This window comes from Cydia strobilella, chromosome 11 (assembly GCF_947568885.1).
Source record: "Cydia strobilella chromosome 11, ilCydStro3.1, whole genome shotgun sequence".
Taxonomy (NCBI): Eukaryota; Metazoa; Arthropoda; class Insecta; order Lepidoptera; family Tortricidae; genus Cydia; species Cydia strobilella.
This window is the reverse complement of record NC_086051.1, coordinates 18,084,987-18,107,411: the sequence shown is the minus strand read 5'-3', so window position 1 is coordinate 18,107,411 and position 22,425 is coordinate 18,084,987. Positions and strand designations below refer to the sequence as shown.

The 22,425-nt window shown below is 39.0% G+C and overlaps 2 protein-coding genes across 6 annotated transcripts in view; one reads left to right on the top strand and one right to left on the bottom strand.

Annotated features, from left to right (window-relative positions):
- The window catches only part of LOC134745651 (uncharacterized), a 424,512-nt gene that overhangs the window by 383,269 nt on the left and 18,818 nt on the right, over nucleotides 1–22,425 (top strand). Inside the window, exons 11-19 of the mRNA XM_063679774.1 lie at nucleotides 9,843–9,937; nucleotides 16,640–16,734; nucleotides 17,086–17,230; nucleotides 17,606–17,744; nucleotides 18,119–18,270; nucleotides 19,373–19,482; nucleotides 19,961–20,121; nucleotides 20,656–20,922; nucleotides 21,563–21,780. Of these exons, the coding sequence (XP_063535844.1) occupies nucleotides 9,843–9,937; nucleotides 16,640–16,734; nucleotides 17,086–17,230; nucleotides 17,606–17,744; nucleotides 18,119–18,270; nucleotides 19,373–19,482; nucleotides 19,961–20,121; nucleotides 20,656–20,922; nucleotides 21,563–21,780 (1,382 nt within the window). The remainder of the gene's footprint in view (nucleotides 1–9,842; nucleotides 9,938–16,639; nucleotides 16,735–17,085; nucleotides 17,231–17,605; nucleotides 17,745–18,118; nucleotides 18,271–19,372; nucleotides 19,483–19,960; nucleotides 20,122–20,655; nucleotides 20,923–21,562; nucleotides 21,781–22,425) is intronic.
- LOC134745603 (uncharacterized) lies at nucleotides 519–6,464 on the bottom strand. 5 transcript variants are annotated; one of them, XM_063679689.1, is made up of 4 exons: nucleotides 5,527–6,464; nucleotides 4,919–5,038; nucleotides 1,391–1,461; nucleotides 519–953 (listed from the first exon to the last, which is right to left on the bottom strand). In XM_063679689.1, exons 1-4 carry the CDS (start codon nucleotides 5,563–5,565, stop codon nucleotides 674–676), a joined length of 510 nt encoding a protein of 169 aa, XP_063535759.1. In that variant the 5' UTR covers nucleotides 5,566–6,464; the 3' UTR covers nucleotides 519–673. The 5 variants fall into 5 exon arrangements, with proteins under 5 accessions (XP_063535759.1, XP_063535761.1, XP_063535758.1 ...); XM_063679691.1 differs by lacking the exon at nucleotides 5,527–6,464 and adding an exon at nucleotides 5,206–5,518 and having other exon boundaries at nucleotides 3,140–5,038; XM_063679688.1 differs by lacking the exon at nucleotides 5,527–6,464 and having other exon boundaries at nucleotides 4,919–5,520.

Genomic DNA, 22,425 nt, shown 5'->3' with positions numbered 1-22,425 from the left:
TAATGGCGGCCAAATGAAAGCAGAGAATCTGATATCTTAATTTAATGTTTTACAGAAGGCTGGTTAGAAAAAGTGGGCTTGTCTACATACATGTAGAAGCTTATATAGTAAAGTACAGCGCCACACTATGACACTACGGATTGGTTAGGAACTATTACATACATTGACATAGCTAACAGCTTATTGAGCACTTAAACTAGTACACAATAGTTTCGGTAGATGTCACCTTTACATATCATAGGACGATTGAGAGACTTAATCTGTCTAGATTAGGTAAGTAGGTACTTAGGTATGCTAATACCTACTTATCTGCTACTTGTTAAGATAGGTCTTAACATTTTGCCACCCCTTGAAATAGTTAATGTTTTATGAGTAACATTAGGTATTTCAAAGAATAGGCTTTATACATTTTACCTATCAGTAAGGATGGGCAGAGTTCTTTGTTACGAGTTATAGTTAGGTAATTACTTAAATTTTAATTAGATCTGTGCCCATTCTTATAAATGAAACAACAATAGGAAATGATTTTTATTTTAAATAGGGAGTAGGTATTCTAATTATGTACATAGGTACTAGGTAAGTAAGGTAATTTAGGTACTTAATTATACTTATTAGACACTTAGTTATAATTATTTGAACTTTACATTAGGTTGGTACTGTTGGTAGGTATTTACTACTTATATGACTTCACCCGAAGTAGGTAATGGACAAATGTTATTGAACGCGCGTTGGATGTCCCCTCTGGCGGTTCGGATGACGGCCACCCTGGTGACGCCATCCCGGCCCGGCTGCGTCGCGACGATCTTGCCCAGCCTCCACCGGCAGGGCGGCAGACGCTCGTCTCGTACCAGGACGACGGTGTCGACTGCGAGGCTTGGGCCGCGCGCGCTCCTCCACTTCGTGCGTTCCTGCAGCGTTCCGATGTAGTCACGTGACCAGCGCCGCCAGAAGTCCTGCGTGATTTGTTGCAAAGTTGATAGTGAGTTAATCGGTTCTTTGGTACATGGTTATAATCTTCGTCCGGAAGTGAATTTGGTGCTTTTCCAATTAAAAAGTGAGCTGGCGTAAGGACAGGATAGTCAGGATTTGAACTAGGTAAGGGACATAGTGGCCTAGAATTTACCATAGATTCTACCTGATATAGGATTGATACAAATTGTTCGTAAGTTAACAAAGATAACCCTAACACTCTTTTTAAATGATATTTGGTAAGTTTTATACTAGATTCCCATAGGGACCCCATATGAGGTGTATAGACAGGAATAAAACTCCATTTTATGCCCTCGTCTGCGCAATGAGATACTAGCTCGCTCGAGCTGTCCTGTAGGTATTTTTGTAAATCTTTTAGCTCGTTACTAGCCCCATGAAAGGTTGTTGAATTGTCACTCACCAACTCCTTCGGTTTACCTCTCCTGGCGATGAATCGTCGCAGCGCCGCCAGGAAATTGGCTGACTCGAGCCCTGTAATTAATTCGAGATGAATTGCCTTTGTTGCAAAACAAATAAACACTGCTATATAGCACTTAGAGACCTTGTAACCACGCCCTGTCCTATCTCTAATGTTATAAGGTCCTCCATAATCGATACCCGTGATAGCAAAGGGGGGGGAAGGATTTACCCTTGAGGGGGGTAAGTTTCCCATTATAGGGTTAGTAGTCTTTGGATTTGCTCTAAAACACGGAACGCATTTATTTACAATTTTCGAGGCTAACATCCTACCTTTTGTTGGCCAGATGCGCTCGCGAATAGTTGAAAGTAATAACTGAGGGCCAGCGTGCAGAGTACGTATATGTGCGTTTGCCATCAGTAGTTTGGTAAGCGCGTGCTCGTGACTTAATATTAAAGGATGTTTTTTTTCATATGCATAATGCGAAAGACCGATTCGTCCGCCTACGCGAACGAGTCCGTCCTTCATGAATGGGTGTAAAGATAATATTTTTGATTTGTTAAGAACCGGTTTATTGTTTTGCAATAATTTATATTCGTGTGGGAATGATTCCATTTGTGCATGTCTAATTAATGCGTGATCCGATTTTTTTAATTCTTCTACGGACAATGGTCCTGATAATTTATTATTTGGATTAATTGTTCGAGTTTTATTTTTTGTATTATATATAAATCGAAGTATGTATGCTAATACATGAATAAGTGTTTTATCGCTTGACCACCTGTGGAAAAGATATTGTATCGTGTCGTTAGATTCTGTGCTAATAGCCAAGGTGAGAGTTATGTTTACGTCGCTCTCGGCCTCGGGTGCATGATTTAGTGACTCAGAATCGTGGGTCGGCCATGTGTCCGGACTTTGGGTCAACCACACCGGCCCAGACCACCATAACTGGTTGGTTTCCAGCTTGCCTGGTGCTACCCCTCGGGACAAAAGGTCGGCGGGGTTATCCTCCGAGCGGACCCATGACCACTCGTGCTTGTTTGTAAGTGATAATACTTTTGTGACTCTGTTACTAACAAAACAAGTTAATTTAGGGTTACTATTTTTTATCCAACATAATGTTATTTTTGAATCTGACCACAGGTTGATTCCGGAAACGTCACATTTTAATGCTCGTTTTATTTTGTCGACATGTGTCGCGAGCAGTAAACTGGAACAAAGTTCCAAATTTGGAATAGTTTGGGGTTGTATTGGACTTATTTTTGATTTTGAGTAAAGTAGGTGAACTTGTACGTTTCCTACTCTATCGCTTGATCGTATATAGATGGCAGCGCCATAGGCTTTAATACTACTGTCACAGAACCCATGAATTTGTATCGTTACATAATTGGGTATGACTGTACATCTCGAAATTTTCAATTGGTTTAATAAAAACAAGTCTCGATAGAATGTGTTCCATTCTTGGATCAAGTCTTGTGTTAATTCGGTATCCCAATCTAATTGAGCCTTAAATAATTTTTGAATAAATATTTTGGCTACTACAATTACTGGTCCCGTCAAGCCTAGGGGGTCGAAAATGGACGAAATTACCCCTAGTACCTTTCTTTTGGTGATTGGGTGTGAAATTTGGTTTTCTTTAATGGTATACATAAGCTCATCTGAGTCACTAGACCACGCTAAACCCAGGACCTTATGTGTTTTATCTCCAAATTCGGTTGTGTGTGTGTTTTGGTGTGTGTGTGTTTCGCTCACCCGTTTTATGATGACTTCGGAATTGGACTTCCATTTCCGCAGCGTGAAGTTGGCTCCCCGCAGGATCTCGTTCACCTGTGATGCTGTTTCAGCTACCTGATTCTCGTCGTCGCCGCCGGCGATAAAATCGTCCATGTAGAACTGGTTCGCTATGGCCTCTGCAGCTGCTGGAAATGTGTGTTGGTTTTCGTTTGACAATTGTAACAAACATCTGGTTGCAATATGTGGTGCTGACTTTAAGCCGAAACTTAATGTGGTCAGCATATAAATTTGGAGTCGTTGGTGAGTATTTTCCCGCCAAAATATGCATTGTAGGTATTGTTGATTTGGTTTAACATAAATACATCTGTACATTTTTTGTATGTCAGCGTTAATAACATATTGGTATTTTCGGAATCGTAGAAGTATATTTATGAGTTCGTCCTGTATTATTGAGCCTTTGTATTGGATATCATTCAAAGAAATGCCGTTATCAGTTCTGCATGAGCAGTCGAAAACAATTCGAATAGGGGTTGAGGGGGAGTCGCGAAAAACAGCTTGGTGGGGTAGAAAATTACATGGGCCATCATAATTATCTTGTAATTGAATCATATGGCCAGCTTGTTCGAACTCGCGCATGAAATTCACATATTTATCTTTAAATTCGGGGTTCCGCTCGAACTTGGATTCTAATGTTTTGAACCTCCGATATGCTATGTGCCTAGATTGACCTAACTTGGTAGGTGGCTGCTTTAATGGAAGTTCTATTTCGAAATTACCCTCAGAGTTGTGAGTGTGAGTTTTCAGAAATATATCCTCACATTGTTTTTCATCATAGGGTAAATTTGGTGCGGAACCCTCCTCTATTTCCCAAAACTTTTTTAATTGAGTTTCTACTGTAACTTTACATTGAATGGCAGACTCGGTTTTTTTTTGTACGGAACCCGTGACTATCCATCCTAATCGCGAGCGTCTCAGAACCGGTAATCCGGGCCCGAGCTTGTATTTACCGGTAAGAAGTAAATCAAAGAATATCTCCCCACCGATAAGCAAATCTACATCTTGAGCTAAGTTAAACTCGTCATCAGCTAATTTATAACGCGACGGAATGTGCCAACGTTGCACGTTTGGTATTAAAATGTTGGTAGTACAAATTATAGGCGTAATAAAACAGGACAAATTCGTTGTAAAGGTTCCGTCTAAGGAATGCAATGTTACGTCACACGATTCTAAAAGGCTAGACACTTTTTCATTGAAACCTATGACATTTAAGGCAAGTTGTTCCTTGTTTAATTGTAACTTTTTGGCCGCGTTTTCGGTAATGAAATTTTCTTGCGAGCCATTGTCTAAAAATGCCTTCATTTTATGCACATTGTTATGCTTATCCCTAACGAGCACTTGGGCTGTTGTAAGGAAAACTGACCTATTTCGCGCATTGTTTATTTGTTTTTCGATTAAAGTGTTATTCGACAAGGTAGTCTCGATTTGACTAGAACTCGGTTGTTCGTCGATTAACGTTGATATTGGTAATCGCGTTGGTACGGGGTTACTACCTACATGAGTGTTGGTATTTGGTTTGTGTAGTAACGTATGATGCTTGCCCTTACATACTCGACATGTACTGGCCCTGCAGTTTGTTAAGACATGCGTTCCGGACAAACAATTAAAGCATAATCGTAATTTATTCACGGCTCGGATGCGCGCGATAACGTTTAATGCACTAAACTTTGGACACTGATTAATATAATGCGTACTCGAACAATACGGACACTGGTTACATTTAAACTGTTTGGAGGTTACCTTGATAGGTTCGGACGTGGTTACCATGGCCTTCTTGGAAGTGCTGGGTGCGTCCGATGGTACTGCTGGGCTGGTCGCTTCCAGCCGGTCAGCTCGGTTCTTTAGGAAGGTTTTGAAATCCTGCAACGAAGGCAATTTTCTCAAATCAACACTGTTTTCCCACTTTGATTGCAATCGACTGTCTAACTTTTTAACTAACATGTGAATAATTGCGAGATCCCAATTTTCGGTAGGTACATTTAATGAGCGCAAAGATCTCAAATGTTTGGAAATATTATCGCACAGACCTCTTAGACCCGAAGGAGTTGACGGTACCGGTTCCACGTCGAACAAGGCTCGCATGTGGTTGGTGACTAAACGTTTAGGATTATTATAACGTTCACAAAGCATCTGCCACGCGAGCATGTACGCGTCCTCGGAGAAATCGAGCGAACTAATTACCTCAAGTGCGCCGTCTTGTAAACAACTGCGTAGGTACTTATATTTTACGATCGGTGCTAAGCTAGCTTGGTTGACTAGGGCATCAAATGTGTCTCGAAATTGCAGCCACTGTGTTAGGTCTCCGTCGAAGCTAGGGAGGCTAATTTCGGGATATTTTATCGACTCACCGAGGGGTTGCTGCGGCGGGGCTTGCGGACTATGGTCATTTGGTGTTGAATCGGTATCTACCTTCGCCAGCAGCTTGCCCTTAGCGCTAAGTCGGTAAAATGTGTCCTCAAATGACATACGCTCGGCCTCGTGGGCTTCGATGTCCCCTTCGTCGCTGCACAGTGTCTCGATCCGGTCCTGTATCTCAGAGAAATCATTGTATAACTTTGGTAATTGTTCTAGTCTTAAGCTTATGTCTACAATTATTTCGGCCGTCAATGCACTTGAGTCGATTCTTTCTATAAATTTATTAAATACAGTTAATTTTCGCTTACAGACACCTCGTCTATTTTTTAACTGCCTAATTTCTAACTCTTCTAGAGTGTTTTTGGAAGTTTCTAACATGATTAAGAACGATTACAATTTACAATTTGTAGGAAATAAATCGATTACAATTAAATTTGGTAGGGAGATTTGGTAGATAGGTTAGGGAATGCCAGCTCACTTGCCTTCTCGATTGATGCTCGTGCGCGTGGCGTAGCTTGGTGATTGCCCTCGCTTGGGCGCTCCTTCTGCCTCTGGTGTGGTACCACCCACGTGGTCCCTTTGGTACTTGCGGTAGCCGTTCCCTGCTGCGGCTGCGGTGCCACGCACGTGGTCCCGCTTTGGTGGCTCGGTCGGCGCCTGTCGCGTTGGCTCAGGCCGCTCGATCGAGTGGTGTGGTCGCCTCCTAGTCACCTCTTCAGCTTCTTCAGGTCGGCGGAGCCCCACGCGGTTGCTGCCTACGTGGTAACGTTGCTCTCCCGGCCTAAATCAGGATACGCGGCGATTCCTCGACGTACCGGCTCGCAAATTTTACTAAATTTACTAGCGATTCGCTTTAAAGTACTGAGATTAACCGCGATTTAAACTAGGGGTCACCATTATGTTCAGCGTTGGAGGTAATGGCGGCCAAATGAAAGCAGAGAATCTGATATCTTAATTTAATGTTTTACAGAAGGCTGGTTAGAAAAAGTGGGCTTGTCTACATACATGTAGAAGCTTATATAGTAAAGTACAGCGCCACACTATGACACTACGGATTGGTTAGGAACTATTACATACATTGACATAGCTAACAGCTTATTGAGCACTTAAACTAGTACACAATAGTTTCGGTAGATGTCACCTTTACATATCATAGGACGATTGAGAGACTTAATCTGTCTAGATTAGGTAAGTAGGTACTTAGGTATGCTAATACCTACTTATCTGCTACTTGTTAAGATAGGTCTTAACAGAGTTAAAAAAAAAAACAATATGGAAATTACGTAATTTTGAAAACTTTCCGACATCAGTAATTTACGTTTTGGAAGTCCGAAATGGTCCCCAATATGCCACTTTTCCTGCTTTAATCAACAAAAAAGCACAAATAAAACCGGCCTGATATCAAATAAACCAGATCCATGAAAAGTTTCATTACATAAAGACCGTATTCGACGAGGCAATCGTTCGAAATGATGCGAAAATACCTATACCGCCAACGTTCATGAGAAACCTCGATTAGGTGAAAATATGTTGACTTACATGCTACTTCACGTACAGAAGTTTTTTTCTTGATAAATTTAATTAGTATTTACTTAAGGGGCCCACTGACTATCAGTCCGGCGGACGATATCGGCCTGTCAGTTAGAACAAAAATTTGACAATTCCGAACAACTGACAGGCCGATATCGTCCGGCGGACTGATAGTCAGTGGGCCCCTTTAGTACCTACAGTAATACGGTTTTTTTTTTAATTAATACATTTTATTTACATACAAGATATATACAGTGGATTACCACTACGTATTAACGTATTAACGTAAACGAAATTAATAACTAGCTTAAATCTAAAATAGGCCCTTGAGGCATTTCCTCGCTGGCGGTATTTCCTCGCTGTATCGCAATGCTGATACGTTGTGCGAGGAAGCCGGTCTTCGGTCACGGAATTGGATATTAATGTTGCTGAATATTGTTACCACGTCATGGTAAAGATTTTTTACTTACGAATTGAATACGAAACGAAACGACATACCCTCATATTAAAAAGATTACAATGCCCGAACAGTTATTGAATTGAGTTTTAACAAAAAAAGTTCGATCAAAAATTTAATTACGCTTTATTAGAAGCAATCTTCACATTACTAGCTTTTTTGTAAAAATAGTTACAAATTTTAATGGTGCGTTTTAGACCTATATTCGAGATTGTTTTAATAGTGATCCAAATAGAATCTTGGCCTCCAAAACGAGAGCATGCCACCTGTCCCGATCCTGCGCAACTTCCCGCCAATTACTGACGCAAAGCTGAAGCAAATCCGCCGTCACACTGTCTTCGCAACGATACCTGGGCCGACCCACCGGACGACTACCAGTCGGTCGTCCCAAGAATACAAGATTTTTTTAATCGAGCAAAATTTATTTAATCAGAGGGCGCAGCACGGTCGCATTTTTATCGCTTGTCACCATGCCTGTCACGTCTTAACAAAAATGTAAAAGCGAAAGTGACGGGCGTAGTGACAGGCGATAAAAATGGAACCATGCTGCGGACGCAGGTTTCGAATCGATGAATTTACTAGAGAAAGGTCTCCAGATGCTCTTAAAAAGCGTCTACTGGCTGAATCCACCGCACCTTAACACTTTTAAACATAAATAAAACATCCTAGCGGCAAAGCTAAGCCTTTAAAAATGTACGAGTACTATAGCAAAAAATATCTACAATAAGAGTATTGAGCACAGCAGTAATAAGCTAAATTACTGTGCCCCGGCCAAGACTCGTTAGGGATGTCAAACGGAGCTTTAAACGAGGGCGGCTTGGAAGTTATTTACTTTTAAAGATTTAAATTAAACCTAAACTAACCTATGTAACCTCAATACTTATGTTTTATCTTTATTTCTAAATTAAAAAGTGTTGAACTTCTATCCATTTATTTATTTTTCACCTCAGCAGCTCGAACAAGACTACTTTCGTCACTCCCTGGAGTGAGGAAAGTGCGACTTTCCTCACTCCAGGGAGTGAAACAATGTAGCTTTTAAATTTAGTGAAGGCCATGAACTGCCACTTTATTATTACTTTGATTTTGTTTCTGAATTATTCTGTGTAATTCGAAATACATGTTAACCTTTAATATGTTCTCACTACTGAGGTGAAAAATTATGTGTGCAACACGAGAGCAAAGTTATTTTACATCTCGTGTTTATGAGTCCCTCGCTACGCTCAAGATTCTAACTTAGAATCTTTCGCTTTCTCGGGACTCAAAATAGACACTCGCAAGAAAAACCAACTTTCCTCTCTTGTTGCACGAATAACTATTCTCTAAACTTCTTTTCACCTCCAATGGAACGGAGATGGTTGATATTGATAAGTAAGATTTTAGAAAGAAATTGTTATTTTTAACAGTTATTTGAAAGATTAACTTATGCATGCGAAAATTCGGTAACAAGGCCTAACAACGCTCGTATGAGCTCTTTAACCCTACTGTGTTAATATTTAAAGAAACCAGCAATGAAGAATGTGTTTTCACAGGAAAATCTCGGCCGACAGCCGTAGCGTTGGTGATACTCGTACAAAACTCCTCTGAAACCGTACACGAGTTACACGACCATCTATTTCTACATGTATGTTTTATATCGGCAATAAAGGATGTGATGATGTGTCACTTCACGTGGAAGGCAAATACGTCGTATTTTTCCTAATATTATGTTGTTTCCATAGTCTGTGATTTTAGGTATATTTCTGCTACATAGGTACGAGTAATGTACTATTACGTTCTACGGGCTTTTGGTCCCCGGCTATCACGTCACGTGACATTTGTGACGGGACCAAGCTAACTCTGCATGACGTTTGCATTGACAGTGTGGCCATGTAAATTTTAATGTAATTTTTTTTAATCTTGATCTCATTGTCAAAAGTGTTGTGTCGATTATTTATATAATGTTATGATTAATTTTAATGTACCTATCTTACTAACATCAAAGATAGATAACATGTAGCTATAATGATAATAATATGTTACTAACAATGTCTTATGGTTTTTTTTTTAATATTCTGAAATAAAGATATATTTTTTATAAAAAATATGCCGTTTATAATGACACAACCTCACTCTCAATAATTGTAGGTATACAGCTACCGTGAGGAGACTCACGGCACTCTATACCTACAATTATTTATTTTATTCTATTTATGTTACTAACCATAGTTTGATAAGTATTGTAAATGTGTAATTACTAACAATCTTATGGATATTTATGTCTGAATTAAATTAAATTGCTTGATTGATTGATTGATGGGTAATGCTCTAACATTTTGTCCGCAGCCCGATCGTGCACGGACGTGAAGCAAGCGTTGTTCAACGGGTACTGTTACCTCTTCTCCGGCTACCCGCGGGTCTCGTGGGCTACCGCCAAACAAGTGAGTACACAAGACTAGCAATCGTGCACGGACGTGAAGCAAGCGTTGTTCAACGGGTACTGTTACCTCTTCTCCGGCTACCCGCGGGTCTCGTGGGCTACCGCCAAACAAGTGAGTACACAAGACTAGCGATCGTACACGGACGTGAAGCAAGCGTTGTTCAACGGCTACTGTTGCCTCTTCTCCGGCTACCCGCGGGTCTCGTGGGCTACCGCCAAACAAGTGAGTACACAAGACTAGCAATCGTGCACGGACGTGAAGCAAGCGTTGTTCAACGGCTACTGTTACCTCTTCTCCGGCTACCCGCGGGTCTCGTGTGCTACCGCCAAACAAGTGAGTACACAAGACTGAACCAATCGTGCACGGACGTGAAGCAAGCGTTCCTCCCTATAAATCGTACACAACTTTCCCTCGTTCAACAATCGCTCCATTAATTCACAAATTGAATAATCGCCCGGCATGATTGAATAACAAACAAGTAATAGTCCCGGACAGATCAACAGACAGGCGATAATGTCGTTAAGACAATGCGAGCGTATAGGTACGTTTAGAGGAAATATATGTAGTAGTGATTCCAATAGCTTGTTCGAAAATGCAGGGTTACGGGAGCTTTTTTTTTAATGACTTGAGATGTATAAAAATATTACAACTACGTACAAGTATATTACAGATGACAACCAAAACTCACTGCAAAAAACCTACCGTTTCGGTATTATTACGGTGCACTATTATGGCTCTGAAGTTGTGGTAGAAATTTGTGAGGTTTGGTCGTCATCTACGATTTTCGACGTCGATATACGATTTGCTAAAGATGGCTTATTTATAATAATGAGAAAACCTTAAATATACCAACTTCTCCCAACTGTTCTTAAGAAACAGATTCTACATACTTATTGCATTTTTGAGTATAATACAAACTTATAGCCATAGTTAGAATAATGCGAGTGGTGGCTTGATGGTGAAAACAGTAGCGTCACAAAGGGAAGAAATAGATAATGCATTAGTAATAATTACCTGACGCGTTTTAATCAAATTCTTTATACGACGTCTGGGACAAACAAGCATGCGGCCTTCCTGATGGTAAGCGATAACTGTAGCCTATAGACGTCTTTGGGTGAATCAACTTTTACTTGTCACTCGTTGCCATCGTTACGTTCTCCTGGGTCACTCTTAAAACCCCGATTTTATAGTAATTAAAATAACCAAACATGCATTTTTGTGGTAGATATAAGGTCTTTCCACTGAGCTACCACTAATAAGCACGTTTGTGGATCGTTATACAACATTCCGTCTAACCAAAGAGGATATAATAAGATAGAGCAGTACTGTTATAGTAAATTTTGTAACCACTGTAAATTCACTGCACATCTATCGACGTACTTTAAAACTAAAAATGAATATTTATAAAAATACGTTAAAATGTATTTAAATATGGATAAAAGATTTTTTTATTTGCATTAATTACTTTTATATGATTTTGACCCATGTTCTTTAACGGATATGCGTTAAAATTATAAATAACACAGGAAACCGTCAACGCCGTCTATACGAGAGTAGGCCAAAACTAGTGGCGCCATCTGATCGAGAGTCGAATTTTCGTGATTTTCGAGGCACGTTTTTTCCTTAGACTGTATCCATCTATTACGGAGTTATATCTATCTTTGGTCTAACAAACTGTGCTAATATTGTCCCCTGGCTGACGGGACACAATAACAACAAGAAATAGTTAATTCACCCCTTTCACTCCAGGACGGAGCACTGCAACATGCGATTTCAATACAATTACCACCGATGATAGATAAATATTTTTTCCAAGTATTTTTTCCAAGGAGTGGTAACATGGAAACAAAAAATTCATAATTGATTTGTTTTTTCAAGTAGGCCTTAAAGGCTTTTTTACAAGTAAATATGTACATACAACATTTACAGAGACAGCAGAAAGACATAGCAACATTTACAACGGCGAGTACCTATATTTATTTATTTATTTTTTATTTTATTTTATTGGGAAACAAACAGCTTACAATAATACAGGATATAGATATTATGACTAATACATGAGCCAAAACAGTTTCCACTAATGGAATAAATTAAATTAAATTAAATAATCATTTATTTTCAGGCATGGCCCATAGAGGTGTTAGTAACAAAAGAAAAACTTAAATACTAATGTTAAAAAGTACAATTAATTAAAACCTACCATGCACATCAATATACTTAGAGCTAGGACTAAATACCGGGTGAGCCGTACTTATTTATAACACATAAAACATTTACTATTCCATTAAAATTTAAAATTTTACTAGTATGATAATCATAAAGACATGTCAATAATTAGAATAATTCATAAAATAGCAGCGAAATTATACATATAAAATTAATAAAATTACAATTATTATATTATTTAATCAGATTTGGTCATGTATAGAATATAAATAAATTAGAAATTAAACAGAATTGAATAAGTGTTATATATTTAATAATTTGTAGATAATTCAAAATTAAAAATGCAGTTAAATTGTCCAATGCCTTTATCACTAACTATCATAATTAACGAAGCTGGAGTGCAGACCGATCCATCTACGCGTCATCGGTGAGTCCCACCTCCCAGCAAACACACTCAGGATGCTGTTCGGACTCCGTATCATCCTATCGAGCAGAGAGGCACAGCGTTTCCTTATAAAACATAAATGCTCAAAGGGAACTAGAGTAAAAATACATTATAACATATCATTTCAATCGTTCTAGGAAACAGAGAAAAAGAAAAAAATAAAAAAAAGAGTATATCAATACAACATCATGCGTCTGCAACAAAATTTGAAAAGTAATAAAATAATAAACAATAAAATTTGAAAATTTAAGAGTTTAACACAAAATAACTATACGTCATTCTTTAACAAAGAAACAAATTTGCCAAGCTTCGTACTGAATAGATCGAGGTTTGAATATTTAGAGTTATACGCTGAGCACGCTCTATCAAGATACGAGTTTTTTACATATCTAGTACGACAGAATGGAATTGCGAATAGAACATTTGTTCTAGTTCGGGAATTAGTGCATCTATACGAGATATTACTGATAAGATACTGCGACTCAATCGAATGATTTAATAATTTAAACAGAAATATCTGATCTCGATGTTCTCTACGCAGCTTAAGACTTGCAATAGTATCACCAACAGTAGATTAAAACTTGTATTGCATCCATTTAATTTTTTTTTTTTTGAATGGATGCAACTATATAACTACAAAAATAAAAAATAAAAAAAAAATAACTACTACTACAAACTCTAACGGCCATAGACAGATCAACAGACAGCAGATTATTAACTCCGATGTTAGAACAATGCGAACGGAGGCACGGAATCGGAAATAGTGGAGTCACAAAGGGGAGAAATCGGGAATATCGACGAAATAATTAATTGCCGCGATTTTAATAGATTTCTGCGAAATCCGAATGAATATGGACGGTTTTTATTGGGAATTGATGGAAAAATGAATCGTCGTTTAGGACAGGTTAATTGGAAAGTTTAAATGACAATTAACTCCCTGAGTCCAATTCAGATTGAACAACTTGTTACGGTTTTGATCTTATTTTGATATAAATATAAAATAAATATAAATATTATAGGGACATTATAACACAAATTGACTAAGTCCCATGGTAAACTCAGTAAGGCTTGTGTTGTGGGTACTCAGACAACGATATATAGGTATATATAATATACAAATACTTAAATACATAGAAAACATCCATGACTCAGGAACAAATATCTGTGCATATCACACAAATAAATGCCCTTACTGGGAATTCGAACCCAGGACCATCGGCTTCACAGGCAGGGTCACTACCCACTAGGTCAAACCGGTCGTCAAAACCTATAACCTTGAAGATCGCTCACGTTAATGTTGCATGCGAAATGAAGTGAGTGTCGGGCGTGAGAACGCCAATTGCCAAGAATCATCTAGGTCGTATCAAAATCTAGTTCAAAAGTCAGAAATCTAGGGGTCACCATGGATCAGACACTTTCCTGGGCACGTCATGTGACTGAATTACCCGACCCGGACCCGGGTATGTCCTTAAACTACGTCCAAAAGAAAGGTATGGGCACTGTGAATGACATCTCGCTTTGTGTGGTAGGGCACAGGACAGCGGATGTCATTCCAGATCTAGAGCAGAGCCCAACCAGCCAAATAACAATAGACCCTACTAATAGTGTTGTGGTCCTGCCGATGAGTAAGGTTGCCAGAGCTCGAGGGAGAGGATTGTTAGGGTCGGCAACGCGCATGTAACTCCTCTGGAGTTGCAGGCGTACATAGGCTACGGAGACTGCTTAACATCAGGCGGGCCGTATGCTTGTTTGCCACCGACGTAGTATAAAAAAAAAATGAGCAAAAAGCCATGCTGTTACTGCCTTTACTCGACTACGGCGACGCTGTGAATCTTGACATGACGGAAGAACTTCTGGACAAGTTAGAGCGCTTACAGAATGTAACTCATCTGTATAAGATTCACTTTCGGCCTACGGAAGTACGATCATGTCACTCATGATTTTTGCAACATTTCTCACCCTCTTATCACTCCACTCTCATCTACTCAAAGGTTAACTGACTTAACTGGGAGATCCCTCAAAGGGATAAGTACGTCTTTGTACATCTTATTATTTGTGTTATTTTTCATATGTATTTTTGTACAATTAAGAGTTTACTACTGCTACAAATTTTTAAATTTGAATCGACCTCTTTTTTGCAGTATATTTAAATGATTTGTATTTCTGCTTTAATCAATGGGATCAAGAAGATGGGAACGTTGGGTCAGTATGAACTTCATATACATTTACCTCATGGCAAAAGACCTACGTATGTAACTGCGAATGTTATTTCTATTTCTCGCCGATCTGTCGGCTAGGCTCGGAAGCTCGACGACGGAAATAATGGGCGTCAGTGGAAAACCGGCGAACTGGGACTTGACTAGATAATTAACTGCGCTGTTTTTAAAACTAGCACTATGATGATACTGTGACTTTTGATGGCCTCCTACCCGCTGCCTATAAAACTAGATATCCTGGATCCTACAGCCGAATATACGAAAGCATTTTTGGACAAACGGTAACGCTTCGCGCTCGCTCGTTCAATTATCTCACAAATCTTACAATCATTTGAAACACAAGAGTAGAATTATGTGCAGACATTAGGAAGACATCGTTCGATATACTAAATTATCGACGTTTTTGCCACATACTAGTGACCGCTACAAGTATACACGCATTTTTTTATTGCATCAGAACAATATACGCCATAATGAAGTCTTTATAATCCTACATTACATTGGCAACAATTAAGAAATTGGCAGCATTACCCTTTTCCAGGAATACAAGTATTGTTTGTAAGTTCGTAGGTTTTAAGTATTATTTTAGAAGTAACGACCGCTAGATTATGGGTATCTTACTCATATTAACCGCTTCGTTCGAATCATCATCATCATCAACATTTAAGAACATGGCTATTGTCGATGGAGTAGACGCCAGTTTTCGCGGTCTTCGGCCAAGTTCTTTAGTTTCGAATATTTTTGTGAAATAAAGAAGAAGAGAATGAAGCTATTATTTTGTTTAAATTTTATACTTTCAACAAAATGTGTCATTTTAAGTGCTCGCCACCTACGCAGGTATCCTAGTCACACCTTTAGTTAAGAGTAAATGAATAACTCCCTCTAATCTGACCCTCCGAGGTTTAGCATTTTACATACTCGTAATAATTCAAATTCAAAATAGTTTATTTCAGAATCCATCTACATTATAATAAGGGTTCCTATGTAGAAATAAATTTGGCAGCCAAGTTTAGGCGATTGTGACCTCAATCGTGGCGTCATTGGGGTGTTAGTTGCTTGATTCTATCCTTCTCATCCTAAGTGACGTATGTCAACATTTTTTTATTTATTTAAGCTTTATTGCACAAAATATATACAACATTGTACAAACGGCGCACTTAATGCCAAATGGCATTCTCTACCAGTCAACCATATGGCCAAACAGAAATATCTACAATTGGTGCAGAGAGAACTATGATGATTGATGAGTGAAATTAAAAAAAGAAAACTATACTCAATAAACTACTATACTAATTAATCAATTTATGTAATAAAATAACGGCTACCTGAAACCTAGTTGGTAATAGCCCTGCCTGCAACGCTGGTCGTACCGGCTTCGAATCTTGGTAAAGACATTTATTCGTGTAAGGATAAATATTTTGTTTTTGTAAATTAATGTTTTCTTTACATTTTCAGTAAATGCAGCGTCATCTTAACGCAACATCTTACGGTGCCTATTAACTGCCTACTTATTTATAAAACTATTGTGGACGGAATTGAACACGGATATGGTCTTAAAATTGTAAACCTGACGTGAAAACCCTCTGCCCTTCGAACAACGGAGTTCTATTGACTAGTTATCAAATCTACTAAATCTATCCATAGCTCCCTTGTTTTCAAGTGTAGCAAGGGCACGAGCAGGTTTCCGCAACTCGAGGACTGACGGCTATTTTGCGTGAAGGGGTTGGGGGGTAGGCTAGTCCAACCAGCCTCCTCCTCCAACTCCTCAAGGAATCTGAACATTCTGAACAAACCTTTTATTTAGTTTTTACGTCATAGCAGGAGACTGTCTATATCGTCTACCTTCCTTATAGCACAATGTACTCTTGTCCTCAGGTATGTGAAGGCCTGAATATGCGGCTGTCATCCGTCCACTCAGCCGAAGAAGAACGCTTCATCGTCTCGGGGATTCGGCAAAGCAGCGACTACAGGTACCTTATACATTATATATATCTCATTTTGCAATCACTTGCTTGCTAAGTATGAGCGAGATGCAACAAGAATAATCAAATGCCGCTCCTACCTATATGTATGTTCCCAACGCATTTTATGCAGTTACCTTAAAAGTGGCAAGCTAGAAAAAACAACATTTTAACCCCTTGCCTCTATGTTACTCGCGGACGCGATATCGCACACGCGATTTCATACAAAATGTATGAAAAATTAAAACCCCTGATATTTTCAGGTGTTTGCATTTTAAAAACGCTAACTCAAGGGGTTCATGGTTCTCTAATCGTTAAGAAGCGAAAAGAAAAACCTAAACAAAAATAATGTTTTTTCAGCGCTGGAACAGTGTACTGGCTGGGCGCGAGATCAGAAGATGGTCACTGGGACAACTTCACCTGGAGCGATGGAAGCACGGTCGGATACCGAGGATGGCAGCAGTACAACGAATCAGAAGAGACGGATGCCTGTTTGGGAGTTCAAGTAAGCACAACCAACGTAACTTAGCTTCTAAAATCTAACTATTATTTACCTTGCAAGTTCAATTTTATGGTTTACTGTAAAATCTGAGGTGGAGCAGACAGCTCGAAAGTCAAGATTCAGCAGCCATGAAATTGATATCAACCTTAACTTTTCGAAGCCTTATACTTACGTTCACATTCTTCCGTAAATCACAGTCATCTTCCCCAAATTGAATTGTATTAATTTTCCAAATCTTCTTCTTTTTCTTTCTTGATTGATCTTGAAGGGTCAGTCAAGATTTGGCAGCCATGAAATTGATATCAACCTTAACTTTTCGAAGTCTTATATGAATTGTATTAATATTCAAAATTTTGATATTGGTTATTTTCTTAACAGTGGAGGTCATCCCCAGTCCCATCGCAGCCCAGCGGCCTTTTCTGGACGTTACACAAATGTTCTGCCACGGGCGGCTACGTTTGCAAACGAAGACTCTCTGAGGTCATCGTCAAAAACAGGACTGTGGAAGGGTCGTCAGGTAACAAAAAACCTCATTAATATATAAATCGATCGACATAAAGCTGGAAATAGGCCGTCTCCTTAGATCTTCACAATGACCTGTCGAACGTTGCCCTCAATTATACTATATTGATAACCATGAGGATTTATTACACCTAACCGTTGTTGCTAGTTATTACTAACCCTAACTCTCAGAGGCGGGGTGTAGCACTTTGGCGTTTACCTAATCTAATTTAGCTTACTTTTTCTTCGAGACTTGTAGAAGACATCTCAAAATAGCCAGTTTAGTTTATCATGAAATAGCGTGAAGTATCCTGTTATAATGAGAAAAAACTTATGTCCAACAATGGAAATTCTATAATTGATGAATTATTTACATATGTAAGTTTCTAGGCACACTAACGAGTCCCGAGCATCCAAACCTGTACGACAACGACCTGGACTACTGGGTGCACTTCGTCGGACCTCCTGACACCCGGCTCGTGTTCGTCTTCCAGCGGATCGATCTGGAGTACCAGAAAGACTGTCTCTACGACTATGTCGAGGTAAGACTTACGCCCTTAAATTGTTACGCTGTTCAGACAATAACTGTGTATGATTAATCTATATGAATATGTTGAGTCTTTAAGGTCACACTTCGACCTATTGGGATCTTATGTGCCCTCATTGCACCGAAACAAGGGCTCGGGCTAACATTTCCATGATTCAGCTCATTGTTAGCGCTTCGAATTCCAGGTAGCCGCATCCAAATAACATTTCCTGTCAGGTAAAGACCCACTAGAAGGCCTAGATTGTAGAGATGTAGACTGCTGTGTATTCGTGGTCTGACTAAAAGCTGAATTAATGTTTTCATATATGTAAATTTAGGGCTCCTAACGCGAAATATGTTTATCTGTAACACTCTTGCGATCGGACCTCCTGATTTGGGTTGGAATACTCGTAGAACATGCTTGTGAGCCTGACTATAAAGGCTGCAAAAGTAACTACGAAGTTCTTTAACTGATCACCCGAAGTAGCTTTTATTACTTTTCTACAAGTATCTTGACAGATATTGTCATAGAAACCCTTTTGTGAAAACGGCGTAGAAGTTGTTTGTAAAGAAACTTCATAAAGTTGACGACTCGTTATTTGCGTCATAAATGATATGATTTACGTGTTATTGACTCTTTGACCTTTACGCCTCGGCTTACGTTCACACCGTCCCATCTTCCAGACCATTTATTATCTTTTAATGATCATAATCTTTTCCAATAAGATATATTTTTTATATCTTTTATATCTTAAGTGTGTCGCTGCTAGTACGCTGCAAACATGCGTCACTTAAGTAGTTCAAAGCCATAGGTGATTTTCAAACAAAAATAAATATTCACTATTCAGTATTCATTTATTTCTTGCTTCCATGGTACATTTTTGGGTAGTATTTACATATTTCTTATGGTATCATATGGACCCTGAATAGAGTGTAGCAAATACAGATAATTAAATTAAATTACAGTTACTTAACATAATATATCTAGTGGCTTTTACAAACTTATAACTACGTCCTATCCTATCCTAGCCGCACACAAAAATTCAATGTTTGCAGATACGTGTAGGGGGTACTGTAACCTTTTCTATTCGTGTAGCTCATGTAACTGTATATTTCAGTTACGGGATACCCTCAACCTGAAGTCGTCGCGATACTGCGGAACCATCGGGGAGACGAGAATGGTCGCTTCCAGCAACAAGGCCGTGCTGCACTTTCACTCTGATTATAAGTAAGTCATCCGTCAGGACTACTGGGACGCAGTCACTTCCCATTTGACAAAATATTTCTAAGTCTTTATACTCCATCTCACTGTTTACAAATAGCAACAAATGGAAATTACCAAAGTTTATTACAGCAGATATTTATCTTACAAGAACTTTTTTACAAGTCAAACATTTTTGAAATAATCTACAGACAGTCGGTGTACCTGTAGATGTTGTTTGAGGGCGATAGAACTAGTAGCGATCGATTAATTAATTTCTCGCAGAAAAACGTATTTTACCTTTAGATGTAGATCCCATGTGAATAATGGAGCTGCATACTCGTATCTTTGACTTGTAGAAGTAAAGTAAATCCTTTATTTGCATTAAATGAATGTGAAGTTTGGTTGTGTAAAATTTCTATAAGACAAAAGCCTGCCAGGAATAAACTCATTTTCCCTATAATCGTCGCTGGTTAGACACTCCTTTATTCTTTGTATGTTTCAGCACTCAAGCAACGGGGTTTTCCCTAATCTGGCAGGCGGTAGAGCTGGTGGGGTGTCCATCGCAAACCTTCACGTCGAAAGAGGGCGTGCTACGCAGCCCGCACTTTCCAAATTTTCTGCTGCCTGACTTAGACTGCACCGTTGATATCTTAGCTCCTACAGGTATTTAATGAAGCCAGAGCAGTAAGGGTCTTTTTTTATCAATGTTGGCAGGTAATTAATGCAACCGGCTATAATTAATCGAGCGACATTATCCTATTCTAAGGAGAGGGACCCTTTCTTATCAACTTTGTCAAGAGATGAGATTAGCAGAATTCAAGTCTCGGAACTGTAAGAAAGAATTTGCGGCGCAACCTTTGCTTTGCCGTTGTCATATTGGCTACTGCAGATAATGAGTCATTCCAGAATTACAGCTGGGTTTCCTCAAGTCTAGCAGCTGCAGCTAATAGGTATTGGAAGCATAACTTCACTTCCAAGGAGAGCGTGCTTCGCAGCCCGCGCTCCCTCAATTTCTAACCAAATCACCAAAAGACATAGAAACCAATTTAACAAGCTCAAATTTCAATTTTGTTGCAAGATTTTATAAACCATGCAAGCTGATGCTATTTTTATTTTTATTTTAAGTATGAACTTTATTCTGTTTACGTAAAACCGGACTCCATACAGTCTACAACTTAATTTCTCATAAACTTCCAGGCAAACGGGTCTTCCTAAACATCACCTACCTCGACTTCGGCTACGGCACCTTCGAGAAGGGACTCCCGTCCAACCTCACGGACACCACAGACCCCGACTCCTTCCTTGAAGTCCAAGTGGACCTCCAGGACCAGCCCATTAGACCGTTCCTCAACCCTGATGTGTTTACGAGTGGGCTGTTCGTGTCCGAGGCAGAGGTGATGCGAGTGAGGTTCAAGACGGGGAGGAATGTTAGTGGGAAGGGGTTTCAGGCTTACTTTAAAACTGGTAAGTGATACCTTAAAATGATATGATTTATTATAGCACATTTTAATAGGTACTTTTTTGCTAAAGCTTTTCACATTTTGTTCAAAAGAACAACATGAGAAACTAAAAGATTAACAAAAAACTATAAAGTTGATATTTTCTCTCTACCTACTCTTTAAAATCCTTTATTTTTTATATTGTCCGTTAGAATAAACCACTGTTTTTCACATGTATTTACATTTCATGATTAAATTTTTCAATAAGAAGCAAATAGTCATCTTATAGACGGACATATTTTAATTACTTTTTATATTTGTTTTATATCACATAAATTCCATGCCCATGCTATATACTGTAGGTCTTACCTGTCTTTTAGGAAACTAAATATTTTCTTTTATGCCGTTTAGTACAGCTTTGATGTCTACCGTTCTCCAATTCTCCCTCAATTGCTCAAAGGTTAACTGGAAGAGATCCCTGAAATGGATAAGTTCGCCTTTGTACAAATGATGCGTTTTTCTCTTGTTTTATGTTTCTTTTTGTACAATAAAGAGTTTTACTACTACTACTACTTTCCTACTGGCGCAATCAAAATTTAGCTAAATCACAGTAAATGTGTCCACGGAAGTAAGACGGTTGAAACTTCTGTCTTTTGAATTTCCAGTGGGCACAGTAAACGTGACACACACCCTTGAGCTCCTCCACGTGCGCTCAGGCCGACTGTCAGCACCTAACTGGCCTCGCGCGCCACCGCCGCGGTTTACGCTGCGCACGCGACTTATCGCGCCCCATGGTCATACGTTATCTGTGGCCTTTGCGAAGACGATGCTTGCTAGCGGAGAGGAACCATGGCCTTGTGGGGAGGGAAGCGGGTGGATTGAGGTGAGATAAAGACAGCAATACTGGTAGCATAGAGTAACTTATACTAGAGCGGTACTGTCATAGTAAATTTTGTAACCCCAGTAAATTCACTGCCATCTGTCGACACACTTTAAAACTAAAAATGAAGATTTATAAAAATACGATAAAATGTATTTAAATATAGATAAATGATTTTTTTTATTTGCTTTAATTATTTTTATGATTTTGACCCATGTTCTTTCACTGATATGCGTTAAAATTGTTAAATAACAAACGAAACGGTCAACGCCATCTATACGACAGTAAGCCAAAACTATTAGCGCCCTCTGAACGAGAATCAAATTTTCTTGATATTCGAGGCACGTTTTTTCTTTAGACTGTATCCATCTATTACGGAGTTATATCTATCTTTGCTGGTAGTAATAGAGCAAGATTAGGTTCACGTTGCGCACCCGACTGATCAAAATGTATGAATCTTCTTTTGCGGGCTGCTGGTGCTGTTCTTAACTTTATGATTGACAAAAAACTACAGTATGACAATTTCTACAAACTCTGCACTGTTTTCTATAGGTATTTTATGGTAAAAAGAGACCAGTGCCCTGTTTATCAAAAGCTTGTAGCTTGTAATACAAGGGGAAGTCCCTTTCTAACAAAAGCTGTCAAAAA